The following is a 22,907-nucleotide window of genomic DNA, read 5'->3' as shown; positions in this document are numbered from 1 at the left end:
AAAGCTTCATATATTACCTTGTAACTTGCAACTGTGGCAATGAAGGCTCTTCACAAAACATTCTGTAACAATAGGTGCTAATGTAAGGATGGTGGAGGCGTTCAGAATTCTGTTTAGGCTTTCACTTTGGTCAACAGCAAGATATCAGGTAACGCACGAGCACAAGTGCCACCATGGGGCCAACATTTGTATATAATATTATCTATATATATATATATATATATATTTCCAAGAAGGTTATTGTCTATATTCATTGTCACCAGATAACTAACCATAATGCATTTGGTGACCCTCTGACCTTTCTTCAATGTTACAGCGGCATCAACATTACCACAATTACAAGTTTTGAGTTTTAATGGGCAGATTCCACTGAAGCTACACATTTATACTTCCCACTTGATAAATCTCAAATTACATTAGCTTTTAGTCAAATTCTTTCTACATATTGTGTTACAAATGTGCTAAATATGCATAGTGACTGACCTCTACTGGTTGATGCTATTGCAATTGAATTTCACTATCGGCTGATCTGATACCAGGTGACGTATATGGTGTTATTTTTGTATCTATTCTTAGGGACAATGCACACTGAATGTGCAAGTGTTAGGCCACAATTAAATTACTATGCAATTTAATTTGTTTTATATTAAATTTGATTCATTATTTCAATTCTACTTATTTGGTTTTTAATGTGTCGTTTAATGTATGTCTCATAGTTCCAATAAACCCCTCATAATCGCATTAAGCCTATTTAATAAAAAATAGGCGTCAATCGAAGCAAAATTACAACACACGTGTGCGTCAAAAATGTTGGTTTATATCTGTCAAGTTAAATACACAATATACTGGATGTGACGTGTTGGTTTTAATGCCAGAGCGCATTTCAAAAGGAGCATGTAGTACAACAGCTGCTTTGAGCGGTGTATACTTTTGTTGAATCCTTGTCAAGATCCCTTTATTCAAGAGTCAGTAGGGCTATGGGTTGTCACTAGGCAACGGGTAAACCTTTTAGACATATGGTGATGTGCATACATTACACTGAAGATGACATGGGGTTGATATGCAAATAGGACTACATCAGTGTGGATTTTAAAGTATAGCAGTGGTAGTATACAAAGTTATTTTACTATTTCAGACTGTTCTCATTGGAACGATGCAAAAGAGACATAACTCAGTTTTGACGGAATGTTGGCAAAACATATTTTTTCTTACTGTTTTTAGACTTCAGTTGTTTTTAACAAACCGGTGCTTTGGTGGATTGCAGGCATACAAAAAAAACACTCCTTTGCTTTTTCTGTTATGTCCATTGAAGGTGAACTATCACTCAACCTTTGATCTGGCCTTCAAACACCAGGACAGGCCATCACCAGCAGATATGAATTAGTCGTGAAGATAAAGGGGAGGTGAGAGCTAATTTGGGGGATTAGAAATATATCGTCTTGCACCAAATGAATCCCAAACAGTCTTGTTTATATTTGTAGTGAGTAAAGGTCCCATCTAATAAATCAGATAAATAAATATATATTAAAAATTAAAATCACTACAAATGTTAACCGGATTATAAACCTCACATTTTCTGAAGGCTGATAAACTGACATTTCACCGTCAATATATTGTGTAATTCATTTAAAATATGACATTAGGTTCGGGTCTTTTTTGATTGCATAATCTGTCCCAGTAGCACATGTAGATTCAAGACAACAACTTTGCGATGAGAGAAAACAGCTCATTAGAGGTCTCCCCTAGACTGGAACGACCTGCACTTTGTCAGTCCCCACACCACCGTCACCACAGTGACACAGGCATGTAATTAAGACACACAGGGTGCCAGGGAGCTTTCCTTTTCCCCTGCTAAATACTCATTAGAGGCCCCTTTAAGGGTGATGTTAGCCTGTGTTGCATACCTGAGGGAAATGAGCTGACAAAACAGAGAGCTACATGAACATTCATCTGAATCCTGCTGCACAAAGACCCCGCAGGGGAGGGGGGTCTTGGGCTGTGTAACGCACACGTTTAGAAAGGGATTTTTTTGCACCAGCATGGTTCCAGATCACAGAGGCAAAACCAGTTGGGTGAGTGTTATGTCAGCATGGCAAACAAATGTAAACCTTTTGATTAGAACCAAGCGTGTTGCACAGCCCAGATATTCTCCTCCCAACCGACGAAACATTTTTCAAAGTTAAAATTCATATAAAAAAGACAGTTGTGTCCTTCCAGCCTCCATGGGAAAGTAGCAGCATCCATTCTCAACAAACCTTACCCTGTACAAATGTTCATATGCAGATATTCTGCAATAGCAAAACGCAGAAATGTAATTAACATTGGTAACAAACAACGCTGCATGTTCACTGACAGCACATTTCGCATATATGTTCAAACATATTTACTATCACTGCCCCACAAAATTCACTCAAAATGTATCCGTAAAATATTCAGTTCCATAGATTTTCAATTGGCTTTTCCTGCAATAATTGTGTCAAATATATTATAAGGTATGATTATGGTTATGGTCAGGGGCGGACTAGCCATGGGTGATGCCGGGGAGATCCCCGGTGGGCCGACGGGGTTGGGCCGGCCCGCCTCCATCATCAATTGGCCCTACCTCCGACATCACCGGCACCGACTACGTTCTATGCTTCACAGAACACGTCAAATTTACTCTGATACATAAAGTCTAAAATCACTAACTGATATATAAACTACTCCTCGCGATCTATACTCACACTCATGGTTTCCACACCCAGCATGCAACACTACTGATCGTGATCTGTATTCACACTCATGGTTTGGATGTTGCTTGCAGGTGTTCTGAGTTTTTTGTTGATTTTAGGATATTCTGCCTTGATTTTTATCCAGAACACCGGCACTCGGGCGGAGTTGAAACGTATATTTAAGTTTCATTTTTTTCGGGGTAACGTTATCACTAGCCTCTTGACATGTGTCAAGACTAAGAGGCTCAGAGGCTCAGACGCACAGACGGATGTATCCGGTCATTCTTCAAAATAAAACTTTCGGGTTTTTTTCTCCATTCTTTCTGTGCGGCCCGGTACTAAGGGGACCTTGCGTCACTCACTCGCAGACAAAGTCGTTTTTTGAGCGTGATTGACAGCAATGGCACCAATACGTAAATCCTTTAAAAGGAGTATACTGATATTGTTTTTATTACCATGTGACTATAATGCACCAGAGTTAGTTTAACTTATTGTTTTGTAATGCACCTTCAACACCCCCACACACACACACACACACACACACACACACACACACACACACACACACACACACACACACACACAATCACACACCCAGCATGCAACACTACTGATGTCCACATCCCATCAAATGTTCTGTTCTACAATATAGTTCGTACTAATTCTACCCTCTGATTCCAGTTTCTTTATTGTGTGGTCTTTCTCTGCTGACATTCATTCCTTAAGGCTCTGTAGTTCTATGTGTAATCATCTGATACTAGCCCAGAGTTAAGCATAGTCATCTAGCAAACTATACCTACCTTGGAGTGTTACAATAGCCAGTATCATTTTATTTCTTGTGTCCATCCAGGCAAATTGGTGAAGCCAAATGTTATTAAAAAAAACATACATGATGTGATCTCTTTGTAATCGTCCAAAATAATGTTAAGTGGATGGGTATTTTTCCAAGTAAGCCACTGACTGTTCAATACGTGCGATGCATTGAGTGGGCAGCGCGCCGTATTAAGTGGCCGGTCTGACAGGAACTCCCGGGCCACTTTTTTCCCATAGTCTGCCCCTGGTTATAGTTAAATGTACCCTTACTTGTCACCAAAATGCATTGTGTATATTCTGGAGATCTAACAAACGTGCTCAATGAAATTGTCTCCTCATAAAACTTTTCATAACTTTGCAAATGAAACCTGCATTTATTATATCCATGTTTAGTAGCCTCCAACTTTTAAATAAATCATGGTAATGATGACGAAAAAATGGGGACCAACTTCCACTTGTATAACGCTTTTCTTCCGATCTTCTTGCATCAACACTACATGTCATCATTCACCCATATTCATAAACTGATGGCAGGAGCTACCACGCAAAGTGCCACCTGCCCACCAGGACTCTAACTACCCATTCACACCCATTCATACATGCACGAAGGGGTTAAGTTAAGGAGACGGGGATCGAGCCGCCGATCCTCTGATTGAAGTAAGGCCCTGCTTAACTTTAGCGTATCTTTAAGGTTCAGAAAAGGTTGCGAGTGCAAATGAATATCATTCAACAACACTCTCTAGATGTATGACGGTACATAAACAACCTGCATATTTTCCTTGCACTATCATATAATAATTACTCATTACATGTGTCACAGCTGCATCTCATGTCACTGGGCTCGTAGTGGATTATTCTGTATTGTTTTGTTGTCTCAAAGGTCTTTTTGGTTGTTGGTTTAAAGTAAAGTGCTTGTGTATTAACTTGAAGGGAAGAAAAAATGAATCATTTTGCTCATTCAAATTTAACAGTTTGATGTGCAATGTCCCACTGATTCATACAATCATACCAAACAATATTCATCAAAGACCTTTTGAATGAAGATGATTCAAACTTTAATTGAATGTTACAGACTCAAATGTTAAGCCAGCTCTAAAACAGAGTTCAGCCTTTGATCAACAGACTTTTCAATACAGTTGTCGTTAATTATTACTATATTATTATTGTTGCAACGCATTCATCTTTCATTGTTTGTGTTGCCTCTATACTGTATGATATTTCTACCATCCCATCAATTCAACTGTAGCATCCAATTACAAAACAGATTTCCAACCAATAGGCCAGCTGATGCCTCTTAATTTATTAATAAAGCATTTATCATTAGTAGTAGCTATAGTAGCAGTAACATACATTCATCTGTCATTCCAAAAATACTAATCACCACATTACTTTGCCCATAATATGAAAACATATATGAAAATTGGTCACTTATTTTTCCTTCAGAGCCTGGCGCAAATGTAGATTAATAACTTAATCATGTTCTGCAAATATTGGTAAATCTTTACGTTATGCCCCCCTATTTAGCATTTATTAGCAGAAGTGTATATTCATTTAAAAAAAAGGTACGATCTTTGTCCTCACTAATTATGACACTACAGTCTCCAACAGAAATGTACTCCACTGCCTCTCATCCAAATGTGTAATCTATTAAAATAGCATTCAGTGTGACAAATATATGCTAAGAGAGTGACTGCGCCTCCTTGTACGCCACGGGAAACTGTCTGAATATGACCCAGTTCCTGTGCCAGACTGCAATCAACAGCAGGGTAATTGCTGCTCCTCAACATCCCTATTATGATATAATCTGTCAAGTATGTTATATTTACACCTGACTGCATGACTGATTGTAGGACATGTCCGTGCTACACAGGTCATGTATTCTGGGGAGCTGAAACAGCCTTGACACCATTTGAAATGATCCATGCATCTTAATTGATGGGACGTGTGTGTCCTCTAATTTGGTATGGCAGCTCAGATGAGAGCCATAATATGAAGTTGTTAAAGCTGATGTCAAACTGTAGAATCTCTAAACTTCACAACTAAGCAGTAGTTGAGGTCATTACACCCATGGGACTATCTATCACTGAAGGGACCTGACCAGATAACTAGATCAGAGATTAGGCGGCAGTGTGTTGTTCCTCAGGAGGAAGCAGGTGAGTTTACAGTCAGCTGAGAGTCAGGAAGGACACTCCTCAACACCCATGAACATCATTGGGGACCTGGAAGGAAACTCAACGGGAGTCTACACTGTCATACGGCCATGGAAACGCCACAGTAAAGATGGTATTTTAGGAGTCAGCCAGGGAGAATAATTTTCCTCTGGGACAGATATGCAGGGAGTTGGAACTAGAAGTGGCAGCAGTGGAGACAGCTGGAGGTAAACAAAATAAACTGACGGAAACACTGACTAACACAAAGGTAAAAAGTGTTAAAACAAAAATTTAAACAACATTAAATAACTTTAAAGAATAAAAACGTTTAATTTAAACAATAGTCAAAGGGTACACATATACTTGTACTGTAGACATTAAACTGTCAACTGCTGGAAAAAAACGTTGTACCACGTATCTCACATTAAATAAAATGACTTTAGATTGACAAGTAAATTGTATGGAACATTGGTGATGCAATTAAATGATTGGAGCTTACTGTGGGCAGCCATTCCCTTTACAAATATATCATAACCATGACCAGCAACTCATTTTTGGTGACACCAAACAAGCCATGTTAATTCAGTATACTGTTTTACCATATATTTCCAATAAAAAAGTTTAAGTTTAAAGTTTAAGTTTTAAAACAGTTTTATGTGTGCATTTGTTGAAACTAATAGAACTGTATTTTGGTTTATTTCCATCTGGTGGACACCTCACACATCAAATAGATGCTTTGGTAGTGGAGATATGTTGCCTTGAGGCTAGCCATCAAAGAGCTCTGCATTCATTCAATGAATACCTTTTTTTTCCAGTAGCATATTAACAGTAATCCTCTGAAGTGACCAATTTGTCTCATCTACAGATAGATCCATGAACTGAACTACAGAGATGTGCAGTACAAAGAAACACAACAGCTGTATTTGAGGCCAGGGTGCTCACAAAAACTGAGAGATGTTAGTTTCATAGGAGCATGATAGAAAACCTTCTTGCTAAATGTGCAAAATAGGCCTACTGAATGGCGATCTGTCACCGTGAAACGCCTACTTTCACTGACATTCATTAAGAGAGAGAGTGCACTATGTGACCTTCACGTGGGGATCAATTCAAAACAAGCACAAAGAAAAACGTGGATGAACTGCATGGGTGAATTGAATGTCAGTGATGTACTGTGACTATGGTACAGCAGTTAAGTACAATTTGAGATACTTCACTTGAAGTATCGGCCTACTGTTAGTACAGAAGTATTAGCAACAAGATGCACTTCTCAGCAAAATTAGGCAGCAAAATTCCCACCCTTCAGCGTAATCGTTTGAAAAGCATATATAGTCAATTATTAAACTTGTGAACTTTTTAAAGGCACTTATTAGAAAGTGGCAATGTAAACTTTTAAATGTAAGATTTACTGGTGCTTGTTCCCGGGAAGATAATAAAGGATTCTGCCTCAAGTCAGTTTGATTGAAACGTTTTTTACAGAAGACATTTTGACATGTCACAGCAGGAAAAACACAGGTGTAACCCATAACACTAATTACATCTGCACCCCATTTATATTAGCATTCTGGGGGCCCTGTTCTGCACATGCTGGTTCACTGGAATACCGGATCGTTATTGTTATTAGTCCCACCTGTGCTGAATCCTGCGATGACAAGTCAAAATGCCTGCTGGGGAAAAAAAGGTCTATTTGCTATTGGTGGTGAAATAAGTATTCAAATAATTTACTTAAGTAAAAGTACCGTATTAAGCAATACAAATACTCCATTATAAATACAGGTTTTGAAATACAAAGTAGTAAGTAATGGCAACAAAATTTATCAAAAGTGAAATTGCCCATGTCAGTGTTATATTGCATTGTTATTGAATCGGCATAATCAATGTATTAATAAATCATAAATAAAAAATTTGCACCAGCCACCAGATAAATGGTAAAATGTGCATGTGGCCGCTAGATTTGCTTCCCTCACCAGTCAAAAGCAACAATCTACTGCCATAGCGGCAGGTGGACAAACAAAAGTGAATTTCCAACCCTAGTAAGTGGTACTTTACATTGTATATGGTTGTTTATTTTAAACAACTTCACTACTATTGGGTAGTTAAATATAGAACAATACATTATCTTTTACAAATGGATGTGTTTTGTATAAAACGTGATCTGACAGGTCCTGAATAGTATAAAATATAAATATCCAAGCAAAGTAAAAGTAGCCTACTTTAAAACGTACAGTTCATGAGTAAATGTAGCGGTTTAATAATAATATACACAATATGAATTGTGTTTTGTTGCGCCTTAAACGAACATGTGGGTAACTTCTCATATTACATGCTCAGTTAAACTCACCGCTGTGTTGACCTTCAGAAGTATTTTTCTTCGAAGTTAGTTTGGCTCCGTCGGAGTCTTGTCTGCTCAGCACCTCGGACAGCGACTGACGGGAACTCTGGCGTCCGGTTTGGCACGAGACGTTGAACCGCCGCGCGCTCTTCTTCCTGGTTCGGTCCGAATCCGGAGCGGACTGGGTTCTCTCCGGGTCATGGTTCTCCGGCTCAGAACCCACTTTCACCAACGCATTTCTTGTCCGTGTTAAAGCAGAAGTCACGGAGCCCATCACCAAAAATAAAAAATAAAAGGTTTAAAAATAATAAAAAAAGCTTCACTCAGAATCGGTTACTTTGAGTTTACCTTTCATTTCAACGTTAACGTCTCTCGAAACCTGTTGAAACTTGACTCCATTTTCGAATTACTCGCCAAAACCAACGAGCAATGCGCTGATAAAGAACACCCACCGACCTCTGTCACTCACACACTGTCTTATCATGTATATCAAAGTTATCTGACAGCAAGACATTAAAAATGATTCATGAATCGAAGAACAGAGTGTAACCGGATCTCGTCGGCATGTCCCCCTCGGGTTGTGTCCCCTCCGACAGGCACGTCACATGGAGAAAGTTGCTCCGTCGACAAACACACACCTATCTCTCGGGGCAGACCGGCGAAAACAAGCGGCATTAATTAACTGGCAAGTATCCCGGATTATTCAAATGGGTAGAAATCCAAATGTACTGATCTAAAGATACCTTATATCGTTTATGATAATCAAAAATGCCGGGAGATTCCCCTTAGTTATAATCACGTTTTGTAACGTGTCTCAGGGACTAAATGTTCGCGAGACTTGGTCCGGGTCAAATTCTAGCTGTGAATTAAAATGGGATTTTGAGGCTTCTGCAACTTCTGACTAAATGTAGGCTTCTGTAAATGATCCACTGCTGAAGGTAGTGCAGTTTGCATTCATCCCCGACAGGTGGCAATCAAATAAAGCAGGCTCTCAGTGAATTCACTGCATTGTATCCCTCTTCTGTAGACTGGTACTGAAAACACCTTTTATGTTCTATGCTGCCACACAGTAGATCTCATTAGGTAGCTTCAATGATCTTGATGTTATCTTTGAACAAATAAACTGTGACCAATAAAGGATCATGATCATAAAAACAAGATTTTGTTGAGCTTGTTGGACTACAAAAGGTTTCTACTTTGAGATCCTCGGCGTGTAGCAATGCAACAATGTAAAATAACTCAGTTACAGACGTCTGCTTTAAAAATTCTATTTATAGAAAATACAGCAGTGAAGTGCACTAAAGTATCAAAAGTAAAACGTGCCTATTGCCTCTTACAGTGTTATATTTGTGTGATAAGTATTTTAATATTTTAGTATGTTATTTTTTATATAATTTTAACAACAGCATGCGTACTGTTTGGTAGTGAAACCTTTCACAATGCATCATTATGTATAAACCAATATGTTTTTCAGGTGAAAACTAACTATAACAGATACATTTTAGTGAAGTAAAATGTATAATGTGGCACTAGTATATGCAGTATTCTACAAATGGAGTATAAAGTAGCATAACATGGAAATGCTTAAGTATCTCAAAATGTGCTTAAGGCAAGTTTATTTGTATAGCACATTTCAACAACAAGGCGATTTCTCTAATATATATTGTTCATGGTTCATTTGCAACCTAGAAAAATAAATGTTTTTTTCAAGATCTTAGTGTTGAGTTGTTTTTTTTCTTGATATTTTATTTACATATCTTGTCATTTATTAATGAATCTATTTGAGCCTCCTAAATATAAATATCTTAGTGGTAAGTTGTTTATTTGACGAGTCCCATGACCTATTGAGCTCTGTCATTGATTGTAGTGATCTCACTTTGTACCAGTTGTTCACATAAATTGTTTCCAGCAGGTGGGGTCAGAGAAACCTTGCAAAATCCAACAGCCTGGTAGCATCTCAGTTTCCAGTATTCCTTTCAATTGATGCCTCAGAACGCTGCCTACACCTTGTCCTTAGTAATGTCACATTTTACTGACAGCCTCTGTTTCTTACCAAATACTCAAAACAAACAAAGACGTATTTAATGTTTATTTTCTCTGATATATAATGTCCATGGTTCATTTGCAACCTAGTTATCATGTATTTACTTTTAAAATAAATAAATAAAATAATATATATATATATATATGTATATATATATATATATATATATATATATATATATATATATATATATATATATATATATATTTATATATATATATATATATATATATATATATATATATATATATATATATATATGTATATATATATATATATCTGGGTCACATTAGGTTTAAAAAAAGTTTTTCTTCTTTCTTCCCATTCATGTTCAGGGCCGACTAAATCATGTTGCGCACAGGGTGCTACAGAGGGCGTCATGTGTTTTTCCAGAAAATAGGATCATTTTGCATTGAAGTTCATCATTTTATTGGAAAATACCTTTTATTTGTCAAGTATTTAATTCACTTAGGAGTAATGAGACAACCTATATCATGATAGAGGATTCTGGCCATACCGCACAGCCCTAGTGCTCCTGTTTCCTCCATTGACTTCCACACAAACAAACAAACAATTCAATTTGGTTAATTTGTTATCACCCATAATTGCAAATTTGCCTCAGAAGGCTTGACAACTTGTACACATCGCTCACATCGGCACAGGAAAAACCGAGGTTTCCAGGTTTGCTTCTCTCAGGAAAAAAACCTCACAATTTGTTTCCCATCTTGCGTTTTCTCCTCAGACTTCCTGATGGAATAAAAACCTGATTCAGTAAGTAAATCCTCTCATTGCCTCTTCTATAACACGTGAGCATGTGCGAGGCTCTTGAAAAGCACAGTCACAGATGGAGGGTGGTGGATTTGCTCACGGGGGTCACCAATTACCCTGTAGAGCGGGATGAGGGTGGGGGTTGGTGTCACAGTAAATGTACGAAGCTACATCTATAATATGTTATTATGCAACATCAACGTTCATACAACATTTTGATAGTATTTCGAACAAATACACATTTGGCAGATCATTGTTTAGTTCAGTGTAGAAGCCAAGCTTTCAATCATGTCACATGATCGTCATCATTTGATGGAGACACCGTTGTCATGTAGATGTTCATTTTTTTTCTGAACACATGTTGGCTTTAAAGTTGAAAACGATCTCACCTCAAGCTCCATTTAGCAGCTGTAATTAATCCAGAATATATGTTCGTACTAAATTTACTTAATAACTATTCTACTGTTACTTCTGTCAACTTTGTATGACTCCTTTTCAGGAAGATAGTCAAGGCTGCTACACCTGGGATGCTTATGAATCCAGTCCAAGTTATCATTAATAAAATATAAACCCAAAAGTGTGACACTAGTTTATTAGATACACATGTACAACCTATTGTCACATACAACCGCCCTGCAAAAAAAAAGGTTATTTATGTAGCTTTTTCTGTTGAAAGATGTTGATTTTAACTTTGGAAATGTAACTTTAATGGCCACCGTTAGTGGTTGCATTGGATTGTATTATTCTGTACTTGTTTCTAATACTTTGTCTGGAAATGTTTTAGTTATAACAGGGTGAACCAGGAGATTGTGTATCAACCAGAGGACTGCTGAAGCGCCTAAATATGAAAGTAGGTTTATTCGGTCATTCCGTGTCCTCCATCTGCTTTAAATTAAATTCATTGACAGCTTAATAGGCTCGACAATTTAGTCTTCAAATCAGCCGATGCAGGTAATACGCTTACCTCAGTGAGAACAAAATTAAGATTGTGAGAATGTGGACACATGTGGATGTTATTACCTAAGATAATGACCATTTCCACTATTTATTAATATGAGGCATTGTTTTACTACTTCTACTTCATTACCATACAGGTATTACCAGCAATACCAGCAAATACCAGCAAAGTATTACACGTAATGCACAGTATTGAGTTACGGTCTTACTGGTTTATTGCTGCGTACAGGCAATTGTGACATCTTTAGCATACAGATTTCCTGGAGTGTGCATGCTGTATTGACCAAAAACACTACTTTGGTGACAAATAAAGATTCTTGTAGACCTCAATAAGGATTTCTATGTTGTGGTGATTTCATTACTGTGTCTAAACAAATGTAACAAAAGATAATACTTTCAACAGAGAAGGAAGCAAAATACAGTCTGTGTCAACTAACAGGCTTACTGGATCATCACATATAAAGGCACTTTTTGAAGCGGTTTGCTTTTCGTGTTGTTCGTTTGTTTGCTTGCTTGTAGCCCTGGTGAAATAGGTTTCTTCATATTGCTTTTGTTGATTGTTTGGCAAAGACAACGATATTATTACTCCATGTCATCGTGGTTCTGGGTTGACTCGTTGATCACCTGAACGAGGATGTAGAGGACAGGGGAAAGGTGAGCAAGGCTGTGTGTTTGAGTGTAAATGACCAACAGAAAACTACTTCATTAATTGAAAATCACTTGAAGTGGATCCTACCTGACCGTCCCTGGTCTCAATGGTCTTGATTAGAACCTTCCTAGTTGTTGTAGCTTCAAAATGAGGTTTGGAATCAAGCATTGTTTCTAACAACAAAAAAGAAAAATTGTGTGTTATTTTCTTTTTTTTATCTGGCAATTTAATAACCAATACTAACATTCCTGCTGTGACAACTGACTGCGATCCTACCTCTCAGGTTCAGAGATGAGAAGTTTGTCAGTGGGGTGGTGATTCTGAAAACGGAGAAAGTATATACAAATCAACATGGGTGTCCTGTTTGCATGTCATGCATGTTCATATGCATATCTGTCAGCTAGACCTTTTGAAGATCTTCATCCTTCACCTGTTCTCCTCTCCTTCCAGCAGCTTCCTGTAGGTGGCGATCTCAATGTCCAGAGCCATCTTGACATTCAGGAGGTCCTGGTACTCCCGGAGGTGACGAGCCATCTCGTCCTTCATGTTGTGAATGTCCTCCTCCAGGCGGCCGATGCTGTCCTGGTAACCGCCCGTCTCCAGGGAGAAGTTCTCCTCCATCTCCCTCATCTGGCGCTCCATGGACTCATTCTGGGAAGGAAGCAAGTGGGAACAAAATGACACATAGGCAGTAAAAAAACAAACTGGTTTCAATTAGAAATTAAATATAAAGGTAATTAATTTTTTTGCATACATGACCTGTGGAAATAAACTATCGCTCGATATTTATCTATATTTCCATTCCTTTTGTCCATTTGTTTGATTCCCGCTATGTATGCATTAAAAACACCGCTTTTTTGCATCATCATCTTTTATACTACAGTGCAAGCCAAAAGTTGTATACTCACAGTTCCTTTAAGGGCATCCACCTCACAAGTAAGGGACTGAACTTGGCGTCTGTAGTCATTGGACTCTTGCTTGGCCACTCTCAGAGCATCATTGTGCCTGGCTGCAGCTTCGGTGAGGTCAGCAAACTGGCAACCACAGCGACAAACAATGAGAGAAGAGGGTAAGAACTGAGAAATCCACTGTTTAATAAATGATGAGTCAGAGGTTGAGGAGTATTGTCTCTGGCAGATAGGGTGAAGCATGTAAATGATGAAAGATGCGGCTACAAAAGGCTTGTAGAAGTTTCTTCTTTGCAGCATTGGTTTTCAGCCTTTTCACAGAAAAACAACAAACTTAAAACAAGCTGGTTTTTGGCTCCATGGGAGCAGTGGAAACACGCTGTAAACACACTAGCAAACTTGTTAACAGGTCAAGAGGATGAGGAGCAACATTATCATTCATTTGGAGTTGTGTTTCGGCCACCTGATGAATGGCAGTCCAATAATCTGTTATCTGTTTTGGTCTCTACCATGTCCTGGGGGAATTATATGTCTCCTTGGCTGCTAAATGCTCCTCAGAGTACGCCAGTTAGTTGCTTTCTTTGTCAGCCATTTGGTGCTGTGCAGGTAGAGCCTCCTGCAGCATAGAACAGTGCCGACAAGGGCCATGAAACAGTACCAAAACAGTAAAGTTGGCGGCCAGAAAACCCAAACAAAGACCTGAAAGGCACTTAAATGCTCCATAGGGTTAAGGGGATCTGCAGAGGCACGTGGGTTCAATATATAATGGTTTTATAATACAAGCAGTCAAGAGATCATTTACCAACAACAAAAATATTGATTATAGCTGCTTAAAGTTTTTGTAAAATATGCAGAATGTGCTCCAATACATTTATTCTGTTGCTTTTGGATTTCTTGAAACTTTTTTTCTCTCCATCTTTGTGGAAAGTCTTTACCTTGGATTTGTACCATTCCTCAGACTCTTGGAGGTTTTTGGAGGCCATGCTCTCATACTGCAGACGGACGTCTCTCAGAGCAGCCGTCAGGTCCGGTTTAGCCATCTCCATGTCCACATGCACATGCTGCTGCTGCTGGATCTGGCTCTGCAGCTCCAGCATTTCCTGCAATATAATCAATAGAAGGTACAAGTACATAGATTATGTATTTGAGTGTCCTCTTGGATACTTTTCTATGACTTTCCGGGCTGTATTTAAATTGCTCTGATGCATTGAACCTTACCGATTTGGTACTCTGGCCGGTGCCCAGAATAACAAATACCTCAAATGATTTGGTCCAGTATTCATTTGGGTGCCTTTAAGCTTCTGAGGCAGTACATGTGCAGTGTTTCCACAGTAGACAGGTTCAGCTTTAGATACAGAAAAGGAAGCTTACCTCATCGTGCAGCTTCTTGAGGAAGATGATTTCGTCCTGGAGGGACTCAACCTTCCGTTCCAGGTCCAGTCTGGCGAGGGCAGCATTGTCCACATCCTGTGTAGTGACACTGACTCTTAAGAAGGTGACTCATGAAGGTGACCTGAATTATACATTATGTATTGGCTGACAGAAGGAAAATACTCTTTCACACATGCTGTACAGGCACACTCGCACAACATCCACACACACACACACACACACACACACACACACACACACACACACACACACACACACACAATGACCCATTGTTCAGCGAGGCAAGGTCACAAACACATGCATCAAATAGAAATCAACTGTAGGCACATGACAAGTGTCACTGCAGATGTTTTCTTGTGGTTTTCATGTGTTGTATTTACTGCAGCACCTTTTAGGCCACAGTCATTGAGTACATCACCGGCAGATTGGCAGTGGTGGAACAGTTTTGAGGTACTTGAACTTCACTTTAGTAATTGTTTTGTGTATGTTATACTACTCCACTACATCTTAGAGGTAACTATTGTACTTTTTACTCCACTACTCAGTTACTGATCACTTTTCAAATTAAAAATTGATATGAAATTGTACCTGAAATTGGCTACATATTGACAAATTACTACACTAACAAATAAAACCCAGGGGAAAACATATTCTATTTATAATATAACAATCAGAATATTGAATACTTTTACTTTTGTTACATTTCACTTACTTTAACTTGATTAATGCAGGACTTTAACTTGTAGTTGAGTATTTTATATTACGGTAGTTTTACTTGCTTGTCATTAATACTTCTCTGGGGTTTGTCAAATGGTGCACACAAGCCTATCCTTACTTCTGAGATAAGATAATCAGTGAGATTGTTCTTTATAAATTAATTTCATTTCATAAAAGGAGTCACTGTAGAGCACCCAAAGCCGCAAAGCATTATTAAAGAGGCCTTTAATCCCATTTGTTGTTACCTAACTGCATTTTTTACCCAAAAGTTGTTACTGAGGGGTTTAAGATACAGTAAGTACTGCATCTTACAGTTTCGTAACTTTGCTAAATGAAGCATATGCTCTCTTGTGTAAAGAAAAACACATTCTAATGTAAAACATTGTATTGCATTCAAAACATCCTGCAGCCTTCTATTTAATTACATCTCTTGTACGTAAACACTCGCCGTGGCACAGGACCGCTGTGCTTTGTCAGGGCGTTGGCAGGCTGGTAATTGAGGTATCAGCAAATGAAGGAGCTTTGCTCCTGCTCTAATGCCACAAACAAAGTGTGCTATTCAGCAGGGTTTCCCAAACAGGCCCGGAGGCTGGAAGAGTGACTGTCTGCCTGACTGAGCGAGAGCCGGCTGCAGGCGCTGCATTGTTGACTCCGTGCCACCATGGCAGGGACAGAGCACAGGGGACTTCCTTCCTGCCATTCATATAGACAAGGTCACGATGGTGTAATGTATTGATAACACACCGCATGACCTAAAAAGCAGTGAAATGAATTTGAAACAATTTGCATTACTCATCATTATTTCATTCATCTCCATTAATTAAAAATGGTAGGGAACAGTCACTGAAAAAACGATAACGAGTGACATTTCTATGCACCGATGCTTTCCCAGAGTGAGACAGCCGCATCACATGGTGGCGTGTCTTCTCGCTCTGATAACCACATTGGGCCCACACTGTTGTGGTGTCCGGCTCATTCAGTGTGACCAGTCAGACTTAAACAGATCTCCTCTCACTGCAGGCCTGATTTAACTCAACAGCCACAACTTGGCCTTTTGTACCGGCACAAGGTCGGTTCTGCTCCGCAGCTACTCGGGATCACGGCTCAAATCTGCTGTTGTGCCACCAGAAGAGTGCATTCCTGTCTCTGCAGTTCATGAGCCATAATTAGATCGAGATCATGGGAGAGAAAAGGGACATTTACACCACATAGCAGTTGGAAGTGAGACGAAGCGATAATTGAGGTTTATCTCATCTCTTAAGCCACTTAAGCAGGAATTATAGATACATTATTAATAGATTCCCATATATCACATTTAAACACAACAGAGGCAGAGATGTACCTGATGCCAACAGTGTGACAACACTTTATTTCATCACATCATACTGTACCTGTCTGAAATTCTGCATGGTGCCCTCAGCCTCCTCCCGCTGGGACATCTCATCCTGCAACCTGCAGGGACAGACAAAAAACAGGCCTTTTTTTCTCCATTTTCATAACAGCCGATGGAGGAAACTGACACCATCCCCCCTTTTCTGCCTCCCCAGCTCTGTTTGTCTCCACTCTTTCACGCATGAAAACATGTCAGTGAGAAATAAACTTCACTCGAGCTGCGGCAGCACTTCAAGTTCAGGTTTAGCGCAGTGTCTGGCATAAATAAACTTAAGGGCAGTCTATATTAGAGTATATAAATTAATTAATCAGTGTTCATGCACATTTTGACCGATGGATTTCCATGACTTTTCCAAGACTTTAAACCAAATTTCCATGACCAAACATGTATACAGAACCCTGTATATTGAAGTTATGAGTAATAAGGGAACGTGCGCTTATTGGCAATAACGGCTCAGGCCTATACACAATGATAATAACACCTGCATTGAGGGTTCTTTAACATCACACAGAGAACATGCAGAGACGCCCACCCTTACTTCTCTCTCAGCCTGTCGATGTCCTCTGCCAGGTTATCCCGGTAAACCTCCACCCGGGCCTTCTCGTTGGTCAGCTGATCCACCTGGCGCCTCAGCTCGCGCATCTCGTCCTCGTACAGATCTCCGACCCGGGACGTGCCTTTGCCCCGCAGCTGCTCCAGCTCCGCCAGCAGGATCTTGTTCTGCTGCTCCAAGAAGCGGACCTTGTCGATGTAGTTGGCGAAGCGGTCGTTGAGCGACTGCATCTGCACTTTCTCGTTGGTGCGGTTCGTCATGAACTCGCTGTTGATGGCGTCGGACAGGGAGAAGTCCAGGTTCTCGGAGGCCAGCCGGGGCATGACGGCGCTGCTCCGGAGCCGCTGGGTCTTGGTCGCGTACGCGACCGGCGCGGAGGAGAGCCCGTAGGAAACCCGGGAGGAGGAGCGCACCGGGCTGGAGAACTGGCGCGTGGAGTAGCTGGCCCTGGGAACCACTCTCTCCCCGCCGAACATCTTCCTGTAGGAAGACTGCGAGCCTACTTTATAAGACATCTTTCTGGTGTTTCGTTTCTCACAATAGCTCGGTTGCTGCTCTTTCCCCGACTGCATCAGCGGAGTGCGCCTAGGAAGGCGTTCCCTAAATCACTCCTAATTTATAGTCTCCTCTTCATGCAAATACCTGAGGGACTGGTGGACTAGCCAATCAAAGAGAGGAACAAGAAAAGGTTGTCTTTCAGGTCCCGAACAGATCCTGGATCGAACTGGGCCAAACTGTTATTGCGCACAATAAAGTCATGTTTTTTTGTTTATGGTCTGGCACATCATTACGTTTGCTTTCAACAACAGCACGTGAGTGTCAGGAGATGCATATTGGGCTATTCATAGTTCTTTTGAGGATTTCTTTTGGATGTTGTTGGTCAGATCCACAAATAATAGAAAAGCCTGAACAAGTAGGATGTGTGTTTAATCTCCCCGAACAATTCAAGTTCCACTAAGTATTTGTCAGGAAACAGAAGACGAAAATGTAGATGAGACATATAAAGAGGACGGTTTTCCCACAGCTCTGTCCATGTCAGGAAATTGTCATCCTCACAATCCAGTTTAGTGACATGATGCAGTGCTGAGAATTGCTTCCTGATATTTGGTTTCTCCATTTAAACTATGTATTTCTCCTCCTGTCTCTCCCCTTCATGAAGCATTGCTGTCACCCACCCATGCTAATACTTGTTTTTATCAGCGTGTGTATGTGTGTGTGTGTGTGTGTGTGTGTGTGTGTGTGTGTGTGTGTGTGTGTGTGTGTGTGTGTGTGTGTGTGTGTGTGTGTGTGTGTGTGTGTGTGTGTGTGCATGTATGCACTCTATTATGCTTTCTGTGAAATTCTCAAGGGGTGAAGTGAAGTGCAAGTCAGCAGCTTCACAATTGTTAATCAGGTTTGGAGGACATGTGCAAAGGGCAAAACATGCAACTCTTCTGTGCTGCCCGCTAATCTATTACGCACTAAAGTCTTTGATGGTCCCCCACACTCACAGAGAGGGAAAAGAGAGAAAGGCAGTGAGGTTTGGGTGGGGTGCAAATCAAAGCTATCAGCAGCAATACCAGCAGCTTTTGCCGCAGCCTTATTTGACCAGCTTCTTCTTCATCACCCTTTTCCTCAAATTCACCTGCAGGCAAATAATAAACATATCAGATATGTCAGAAGAGACTCCCTTTCTCTCTCCCCTGTTTGTCTTCCTGTGTATTTGTATTTCTCCCGTTCGCTGCACACAGAGCTGTCGGTGCTGCAGTGCTGCTGACTAGCTGAGATCCAGTGATTGTGTGAAGGGAGGCGCAGGGCAGCAGAGCTGAGCCAGTGACACTCTATACCTCTCAGCCACACTGCTTTGGGTGGACAGTGCTCTTTACAGAACACAGAAGAAGTGATGTTTGTCAACTGGCTAGCAGCCTACATGCACAAATATTTCTTTCATACAGACTTTCACATTTTTGTCTTGCGGGTTGAGGCGGCTGCAGTGGTTTTAAATGTGGTATGCTGCCCCCATCCCAAGATATGACTGTGGAGGGAAAAACCCAGCGACTTTGTGAGCTTTATTCTTGTCATTTCCCTCCAACACTACTTATATTCTCGAAATGCAAAAAAATAAGAATAATTTATCTTAGTAAGAATTGGTTATGGAGAGGAAACATTTAGATATTTTCATTTCAGGGGAAGTGATTTTATACGGCAAAGAATGATGACAGGTATTGGCTATGTGAATCCATCAATGCCAGTGGTCTTAAAGGGCCCACACAGGAGTCCCAGTACGAGTCCACAGTACAACCCCATTGCTAAAACAGGTAATGGAAATTCACATGATCAACACTCGCTTAGAGGCAGGGGGGCTGCAAAAATTCCTGCTCCGAGGCCCATTATGAGCCAGTGTTGGCCACAGAGACAGACAGAGGAGGCCGGGATTGTCACAAACAGAGCAGGGATTGTGTATTGCTGATCTGTCACCTAACTGCAGCGACAGAATGCCGACAGTAGGCCGTAATTATTGTTTGTCGCCCTGTGTTTGGCAGTGCCATAGTTTAGGCCAAATAGCTCCCATTCTTGGCAATGTTTAGAATTTATCGTTGTGTCCTTTTATTTTTGTTGCTGAGGTTCCTTTTTCTCTCCAGAGCAACCACACTGCGGGGGAGATCATTAAAAAGAATGTTCAACAGGACAAGAAGAAGAACCAAATAAGACTCAACATTAGTCAGGGTCAGTCAGCATATAATGGGATGGGGCAACAGATAAATTAAATCTTGTTCTTAAGGTGTCATCGCTTCAAATCCGCAGGCATTGGGCAGCAAAAAGGCATCCTTTGTTTCATCTCCCATGATCTTGATTCACCGACCCGTGTGCCCAGTAGTCATAGCAATCAGCCCTAACATTATATTTACCAGAGTTGAAACCGAGACAGATTCAGGGGCCGTTCTGTTCACAGAGATGAACTCTTCCTGCAGATTAATGCGTTATATGGATTATGAAGTTGCAGAAATTAGTGTTTGTGGTGTGCATGTTGCAACAGTGTGTCCTTGTCTTATTTTAAGTGACTTTTTCGTTTTGCTTTTCTTTTTTTTGTCTGATAAATTGGCTGGCTTAGTTGTGGGTCATGACATGGGAGATTTAGTACAGCACAACGTCTTTGTTGGACCTCAGTGAATGCATCAGACTGAAGTAAATCTAAATGTGAAAAGGTCTATGCCAAGGGGCCCACAATGATTGCTTTGTCACATTTGTGTCTAGTGGTCAGATTATTATCAATGGTTAAAAGTAATTACAAGTCATTTCCACTTCTACTACCCAAATACATTCCACTATATTTATCTGATAGCTGGAGTCAGATAACGATTTGCTAAAAAAAAAAAAAGAAATAAGAAGTTTGAGTGTTAAAGACTAATGCGGTACACATTTTATGCATCTATAAATTGTTAGCAGTTCCACCAAAGACACATTTGCCCTCTTAACTTCTCAGACAGTTTCATTTAAATAACTTTTTGAGGCCCAAAGAGATAAATCTCCCAATGTTTGCACAATAAAGCGAAGAATCAGTCTAATGACCAAAAAATTAATACCGATTTGCATACATCTCACAATCCCTCGGATGTTTCTTGAGCGCCTTTGGAAGAGCCCGACCTGGGAACCACTGGATTATCTGAAAACTATCTAAATAGGTAAAGTAGTTCTAACTAGCTCCACCTGGACCAACCAAATACTTCCTGTGCATTTATGTATCAGTATTAACAAACTTGAATTTGCTGATATGTATCTATATGTTACAAAAAGACAGCTTATTACTTACTTCTAATGGAGTACTTTTATGCTTGAGTTAGTACTTCATCGACCTGGTTAGTGAGGAATTTCCTTTCCTCCGTCTGCTAGGTCAAGTCTTTCTTCAGCAGATGGAACTTAAGCACAGTCAGTGGTCTACAAAATGAGCACAGTAAGGACCGGCGTTCATTTGGGAGGAATGGGGCTTTTACACTGGATACCTTTCGACCATAGTAACAACAGAGGAATTAAACGGCTGGGGCTATTTTCCAAATCTCCATAGCGACTGACAAAACCCTTGGAAGGTTTCCAGGAATGGCCACTTTGTAAAGACCTCGCTCCCACTCTCTTTGTCTCCTTCTTTCTTTGTGTCCCTCTGCATGTGCGTGTTTGGGTCAGAGACCAGGAGGGGAAACTGGGAAAGAATAACTTCCCAGCATTTGCCTCTGTCGTACAAAAACAACATGTATATTTTTTTGATTATACAGCCTCAAATGATCAAATGGATTATCTCTGGCCAAAAACCACAGATCAAGGATAATGACCTCTAGTCACACATATTTCAAGCCATTCTGTCATTAAGTGTCACTTACATATGCCTGACGGCATCAGGGGACATCACCTAGAGTCCTAGACCAACTGACAGCTGCAGATGACGCCCGCTCCTCGGTGCACTCAGGATGAGTGGATAAGAGTGAGACAACCCATTCAAGTGTTAACGAAGAGAACAAAATTACTTAGGATATCTATTAATACCTCACCATTACAATTTAGTTTTCCCAGTCAGCATAGCATTGATGTAAATCATCTTTTTTTTTGATACCTTGACGTGATAATTTCAATAGATTTGAGAGAAACCTTCAGTGAGCAAGGGCTGGGCTGGAGTTGAAGCAAACAGAATAGCATAAGCCCCGGGCTCATTCAGGATTCACATGCTTCTCTTTGATAACATCCTAATGAAAGTCAAAAGTCACCACAGGCCAGAGATATAAATGGGATTATTTTCACCATTGTGTTTCTCACCCCAAATGTAATTTCTAGGACACAGAAGACAACTGATTTCTTTTTGTGATTTGAAAAAAAAGTCTTTACACCATTGACATTATCATCACGCTAATAGTTGATATGCTGAACTAGCAAGTAGATGATTGTGTCCATATTCAGCAGATATGGAGCAACAATAGTAATGATTTGGATGTGTTTTTTTGTCCAATATGTATTCTCTTTTAGCTCAGTCTGCCTTCTGCAGTGTCACTAGAGGGCCAATGAGTTAGCGAACATCCGGGACACAGGGGTAGTAACCCTTATTTTCTCTCAGAGATCATTAGTTAGGTTAACTGGGGATGTTTGATACACCCAGAAAGAAGTTTAAAAACACTTATCGTAGCCAATAGTATTTCCAGCATCCTCAAATACTTGTCTAACCATCTGGATGAAAAGATAGTACATTGATTAATAAAATATGTCTTTCCAAATCGCGACGCTACATAGTTTACAGGTATCCTGGACCGCCATCTTTTTTTGAATCGGGAACAGAGGTGCAGCATAGGAAACAGGTAAAAGAAAAAGAAAAAATAATATATATATATATTATCATTCTGTGGACGGAATATGTTTTCATTGGGAAGAGGAGTCTTTTATGATTCAGAGCAAAAGTAAGTGAGCTGGGTTTTTCAGATATTAAACTAATGGTTACATCTGTGACCCAGATTAACTAGTTATAGTCCTTAAAGTGGTAAATACTATTGTTACAGTTAAGGAAAC

The 22,907-nt window shown here is 40.0% G+C and overlaps 2 protein-coding genes across 2 annotated transcripts in view; both read right to left on the bottom strand.

The window, feature by feature from the left end:
* Positions 1 to 8,277, bottom strand: part of pde1cb (phosphodiesterase 1C, calmodulin-dependent b) — a gene marked incomplete at both ends in the record, with an annotated part of 82,854 nt that extends 74,577 nt beyond the window's left edge. The window contains one exon of the mRNA XM_079237644.1: positions 8,013 to 8,277. Within this exon, the coding sequence (XP_079093770.1) occupies positions 8,013 to 8,277 (265 nt within the window). The remainder of the gene's footprint in view (positions 1 to 8,012) is intronic.
* A 3,172-nt stretch (positions 8,278 to 11,449) lies between these two features.
* LOC306747655 (vimentin-like) lies at positions 11,450 to 17,932 on the bottom strand. The gene is made up of 9 exons (XM_079230724.1): positions 17,370 to 17,932; positions 16,830 to 16,890; positions 14,701 to 14,796; positions 14,265 to 14,429; positions 13,330 to 13,455; positions 12,852 to 13,072; positions 12,698 to 12,741; positions 12,509 to 12,594; positions 11,450 to 12,396 (listed from the first exon to the last, which is right to left on the bottom strand). Exons 1-9 carry the CDS (start codon positions 17,897 to 17,899, stop codon positions 12,355 to 12,357), a joined length of 1,371 nt encoding a protein of 456 aa, XP_079086850.1. The 5' UTR covers positions 17,900 to 17,932; the 3' UTR covers positions 11,450 to 12,354.
* Between the last annotated feature and the right edge of the window lie 4,975 nt (positions 17,933 to 22,907).

The sequence above is a fragment of the Taurulus bubalis genome, assembly GCF_910589615.1.
Source record: "Taurulus bubalis genome assembly, chromosome: 1".
Lineage (NCBI taxonomy): Eukaryota > Metazoa > Chordata > Actinopteri > Perciformes > Cottidae > Taurulus > Taurulus bubalis.
The sequence above is the reverse complement of the archived record's forward strand: the minus strand, read 5'-3'. Positions and strand labels throughout refer to the sequence as shown.

Excerpts from the sequence above, each read along its gene's own strand:
- LOC306747655 (XM_079230724.1), bottom strand. The coding sequence starts at position 17,899 with ATGTCTTATAAAGTAGGCTCGCAGTCTTCCTACAGGAAGATGTTCGGC. Across the intron at positions 16,891-17,369 it reads ATCGACAGGCTGAGAGAGAA|GTTGCAGGATGAGATGTCCC; the intron begins GTAAGGGTGGGC and ends CTGTCCCTGCAG. Across the intron at positions 12,397-12,508 it reads TTGAGACCAGGGACGGTCAG|GTGATCAACGAGTCAACCCA; the intron begins GTAGGATCCACT and ends ATCCTCGTTCAG.